Source organism: Theropithecus gelada, chromosome 2, assembly GCF_003255815.1.
Source record: "Theropithecus gelada isolate Dixy chromosome 2, Tgel_1.0, whole genome shotgun sequence".
Classification (NCBI taxonomy): domain Eukaryota; kingdom Metazoa; phylum Chordata; class Mammalia; order Primates; family Cercopithecidae; genus Theropithecus; species Theropithecus gelada.
Genome location: NC_037669.1, coordinates 106,249,567 through 106,254,656, shown reverse-complemented (window position 1 = coordinate 106,254,656; position 5,090 = coordinate 106,249,567). Strand labels below are relative to the sequence as shown.

The window sequence follows — 5,090 nt, the reverse complement described above, 5'->3', positions numbered from 1 at the left end:
CAGATTTCTTGCTTCTTTCTTGGGTTCCTCAGTTCTCTCCTAGGTTCCCCAACGTCCTCTGCCACCACACCAAGCCAGCAGTGATGCATCCCCTGGGGCAAAGCTCAGCATAACCCCTCTGCACACCAGCAAGCCTGGAGACCTTTGTCCCTGGGGCCTGTTACTGATCCTCATCTAGCCTTGATTTTTCCACAGGAGACTGCAGATTTTGAACCTAGATTGCTTTATGTTTCTCACCCCAGCTCCATCCCGAACACTGGTGACCAGTCCCACCTGGGTTGTATCTGTACCCAAGGAGGCCACATCATAATGATGTTCCCAGGCCAGGCTGGCCTGCCTGTCTTACTTGACAACCATCCCTCACCAGCAACATGCACCTGAGATTCCCAAGTACCTGCCCCTCCTCCCATTTTGGCCTGGCTCCTGAGACCTAAGCAGTGGCCACACACACACAGGGAGGTCTGTGTTTATTCACACACTCCTGGTACAGTGAGGATGGAGGAGCATTTACAAAGGGCACCCCTGGGTTGAGAACATCTGCAGGGCCACAGATGTCATCCAGAGGTGCAGAGCAGTCCCCAGTTGGGTTCCCAGGGGCAAGACGCAGGGGTCCAAGGCAAAATCGGATCTGGGCCCTTGGAAGGTGATGATACCTTGGGGAGAAGGGGTCTGCCAGAGAGCCTTCTTGGGTCAGGCCTGGGCAGACTGGCCATGTGGTTGGTAACCGTGTTGGGGGGCTTGTCTCACCCCAGCCTCAACACCCATCCTATCTGCCAGGCGCAGAAGAGCGTGGCCGAGACTGAGGGGAGGGCAGGAACCATGAGCAGAGCCAGTAAACAAAGAGTCGGATATAAAAATACAAATGTGCTGAGGAAGTCCCTTAGAAAGAGGCTGAGGCTGGGGTCACGCCAGACAGGGGTGGGGGTGAGGAACGGCCCGGAGGACTGGGCTCAGGTGGGTAGAAAGCTCATGCAAGTACGCAGCCAAACATCCCTGGCCGCTCGCGGTCCGACAGCGGCGGCCGCCCGGTCTGCAGACCAGACTGGCCGGAGGGGGGCGGGGCAGGGGAGCCGTGCGGGAGGGGGCGGGCAGGGGGCTGGGGGCCGCGGGTCTCCGTGTCCGTTCCGGTGTGCGGGGTGGGGCTGCGGCCCGAGGTTTTAAAGTGCATGAGCGCGGCGGCGGGTTCCGGGCGGGTCCGCGCCGCCGCTACCGCGGCCGCCGTGGTGCTGAAGCGGACAGCTCCGGAGTGCCTGGCGGCGGCGGCCCCACGGCCCTGCAGCCCCCGCCCGCGGGCGCCTGGGCCGGGGCGGGGGGCGCCGGCAGCCGCATCGCCGGCCCGCGCTCCTGGCCGCTGCGAGGCTGGGCCCGGAGCCCGCCGCCCGAGCCGGCACGTCTACACTCCGGACGGCGGCTTCTCCCCCATCCCCTTCAGCACGTCGTCTATCCGGTCATCCTCGATCACCACTGCGCAGGGAGAAAGCGCGTCAGCCGCGCGGCCTCGGGGGGCGGCGGCGAGAATGAGCCCCGCGTCCTAGCGTCCCGCGCAGCTACTGCCCGTGGCCCAGCGACGCCCCTCGGAACCCTGCGCTGCTGTGTCCTCCCCGTCCGAACTCTCCTGGAGACCCAACCTGTCGCCAAGCCTCGGTCCCACAGACCCCCTCCCCTCCCAATGGCGGAACGCCCCTCTTCCAAAGGCTCTAGCTATTCTGCCTCCCAGTGCGAGCCCTCCTGACACCTGAGCCTTCCTCCCTCTGAGTTGATCAGAAACCTCTTGCTCATGGAATCCCCCTCTTCAACCTGCACTTCAACAGATCCCCCTCCTCAAATGGGGCTCAAACCGAGTATCCAGCTGGTCCAGCCCTCTCCTCAACCTGAGACCTCTCGCCGCTGGAACCCCTCTTCCGATCCTGGCACCAACAGAGCTCCCCTCCCCATGCAAACAACCAAGACAAGCGGACCCCCGGCCTCCTCCCCTCTCTTGTTAGACGCCCCTCTCGACCCGAAGGTTCTTCGTATTGTCCACCGACTCAGTATTTGATCCCAAAGAATCAGCCCGTTACCCCGTGTTCCCACTTCCAAGCAGCCCCAAATGCCCCGACCGGCCCCTCCCCCTCGCCCGGGTGCCAGGGCTCTGCTTCCAGAGGTGGCGAGCATCGAATCCGGGGCACCGTGTTCCCGGGAGAAGGGAAGAGGGGGACACACACTGCAGCGGGGACCCCCCCTCCAGCCCGGGCCGGAGAGCGGCTGGTGCGCTGGTCTGCGGCAAGAGCTGCGGGCACTCGGTGGGGAACGGCAGCCGGGGGGCGCCCGGCGGAGGGTTTCTGGGTCAGGCGGCGACTCCGGGCCCGGGCCGCGTACCTCGCTTGGCTCGGCCGATCTGGCCCAGCTTGGGGGGTCGCTTGGCCTGGTTGCCCGCGAAGAAGGAGTTGGTGTCCTGCAGGCGGCAGCTGAAGGAGAGGTCGGAGCCCTCGGGGTCTGCGCCGAAGCGGCCCATCTTGTCTTCGCTGTAGGGCAGGATCTCGGACATGGCGGGCGCGGGGTGGGCGCGGGGCGGGAGTGGGACTGCGGCGGGGCGCGGGCGGCGGGCTTGCTGCCGGACCGGCCCTAGCTCAGCAGGGGAGCCGGCGGAAGGATGAAGTCATGCAGCATCCGGGGCTGAGGAGCCAAGCGGGGCCTCCTCCCCCGCGCCTCCGCCTCCCGGGCCGCTGGGCAGGCGGCGGCGGCGGCGGTGGCGGGGACCGGGCGGGGGCGGGGGCGGGGGCGGGGGGCGGGGGTGGCGGCGGCGGCGGCAAGAGCGGAATGACGATGAGCGCCCGACTGCGGCAGAGCACGGCGGGCGGGGCGCGGTAGAGGCGGGGCGGGCACTGGCCAGGGGAAAGAGGCGGGGCCGGGGGCAGGAGCGCGCCCAGCTACCCGGGGAGCCGAGGCAGCTGGAGTGGGAGGTTCCTGCACTGTGGCGGGGAATGACCGGCACGTGGGTCTTGGGGAATAGTACCAGCCAACCCGGCCAGGACCTCGCGGGGAGAGGCGGGACCGGAGGGGGGTGGGATCCAGCCTGGTACTGGAGGAGCTTGGGGGAGGGTCTGACCCCTAGGCTGGAAGAGGCGTGCAAGGGGAACGGGGAGCAGGGGGGCAAAAGCTGACCAGGCGCGTTGGGGCGGGAAGGCGGCCGCAGTGCTGGCAATGGAAAACGGGGAGCGGGAAACGCGTGGGGAGGAGACTCGGGTACAGGGTGATTGGGGAAGGCACGAACCCACAGCGCGGGAAGAGCTTGGGCCAGTGGATGGTGCCCTCGCCGCTGGCGCGCTCTTATACTAGTTGCTCTGCTGGTCTTAAGTAGATATTCAGGGTCTGTGCGTCTCTGACTGCCTGTCTGTGTCTCTTTCTCCACCTTTATATGTGTCAGTCCATCTCTAAGTGTCTGTATCTCGATCTCTGTGCCCCATATCTCTTTCGCTGTGTTATGGCCTTTGTCTATGCCTGTCCCTTAAGTGTCTTTACCTTTCTCTATCTATCTCCATTCTTGGCTCCTGTATCTATGTGCCACAGTATCTCTGTCTCCTGAATCTGGGTATTTCAGTCTCTCCTGGGAGGGGTCTATAGTAACTGGGCCGACGCAGCGCGCACCAGGGCAGACATCCCCAGCCCTAGCCCGGTGGCTGGCGCCGAAATGCGGACTCGAAGAGCCCGCGGCGCCCTGCGGCTCCCCCGGCTCTGGAGTGGTGCGCTCGCAGTGTAGGAGGAATGAATGGCGGCGTCGCGGGGGGCGCCCTGGCTGCTGGTGACGCGGGGAAGCTCGGAGCACCTGAGGACGCGGAGCGCGCCAGTGTGTGCCCTGAGGGAGTGCGGTAGAGATGGAGGGTGCCCCCCGCCCTCGTTGCTTGGGACCACGGGTGAGTTCTCGCCTCACCGACGCCAACATGCCCTCTTCTCCCCTTGCCTCCCGCCCCCACAACCCCCGCCCTGGCTGGCCGTCACCCGCGGCGTCACCTGCTTGCCAGCGCGCAGGAGCTCTGGCGCAATCACTGGCCTTGGGGAAGAGGGGGTGTCTCACATGCGGCGACAGTGACGGCAGCGCTGATAAGGGTAATAATCACTCTGTACGTTCATTCCACACTCCAGGCCGACGCGCTTTCCTTCCTTAATATGGCCAAATAACCAAATCACACAGCTGGTGAGGCTGCCTTGTAGTGGGTCTCCTTCCAACACTTCCTTGCCAGGTGTTAATACCAGGGACAGAGGAACAAAGGCAATGGTGGCTGCCCAGGGAACTGGATGGGGAGGCGTATGCCACAGGATGCCTTGATGCCAGCCTCACTTAAGGCCCCAGGCCTGGGGGCCCATCACTATGAAGCCCTCCTCTGCTCTGTCCTAATCTCTGGGATGAGGGCCACAGCGGAGGTGGAGGCCCAGCCTGGAGTGAGAGGAGCCCTGAAACTGGAAGGACAATAAAGGTGGAAGATTGGGGTCACTGAAAGAGAATCCAGAAAATTCCACATCCACTGGAAGTTGTCCAGTAATGGGTTCCAATCCTGACTCCCACTTTCTCAGTGACCTTGAACTGAAGGACCCATAATCATGGTTTTAAAAAATTAATTCGTTTGTACTTAAAACATTTTAGGAGGCCAGGTGCAGTGGCTCACGCCTGTAATCCCAGCACTTTGGGAGGCTGAGGTGGGTGGATCACCTGAGGTCAGGAATTAGAGACCAGCCTGACCAACATGGCAAACTCCTTCTCTACTAAAAATAAAAAATTAAAAAAAAAAAAAAAAAGCCAGGTGTGGCACACACCTATAGTCCCAGCTACTTGGGAGGCTGAGGCACAAGAATCACTTGACCTAGGGTAGCAAAGGTGGCAGTTAGTGGAGATTGGGCCATTGCACTCCAGCCTGGGTGACAGAGCGAGACTCCATCTCAATAAAAGAAAGAAAGAGAGAAAGAGAGAAAGAGAGAGAGAGAGAGAGAAAGGAAGAAAAAAATTGGGGTGAAAATTAAGAAAATCACATAACATCTTTTTTTTATTATTTATTTATTTTTTAGATGGAGTCTTGCTCCATTGCGCAGGCTGGAGTGCAATGGCATGATCTCGG

The 5,090-nt window shown here is 62.2% G+C and overlaps 2 protein-coding genes across 2 annotated transcripts in view; one reads left to right on the top strand and one right to left on the bottom strand.

The window, feature by feature from the left end:
- The window catches only part of EIF2B5 (eukaryotic translation initiation factor 2B subunit epsilon), a 566,918-nt gene that overhangs the window by 127,798 nt on the left and 434,030 nt on the right, over positions 1–5,090 (top strand). The window lies entirely within an intron of this gene.
- Positions 451–2,715, bottom strand: CAMK2N2 (calcium/calmodulin dependent protein kinase II inhibitor 2). The gene is made up of 2 exons (XM_025375187.1): positions 2,359–2,715; positions 451–1,464 (listed from the first exon to the last, which is right to left on the bottom strand). The coding sequence occupies exons 1-2, from the start codon at positions 2,525–2,527 to the stop codon at positions 1,394–1,396; spliced, it is 240 nt and encodes a 79-aa protein (XP_025230972.1). The 5' UTR covers positions 2,528–2,715; the 3' UTR covers positions 451–1,393.

What these genes read in the sequence shown, in the direction of transcription:
- CAMK2N2 (XM_025375187.1), bottom strand. Translation starts at nt 2,527, where the DNA reads ATGTCCGAGATCCTGCCCTACAGCGAAGACAAGATGGGCCGCTTCGGC. An exon ending in GATCGGCCGAGCCAAGCGAG is followed by an intron (nt 1,465 to 2,358) that starts GTACGCGGCCCG and finishes CTCCCTGCGCAG; the next exon opens with TGGTGATCGAGGATGACCGG.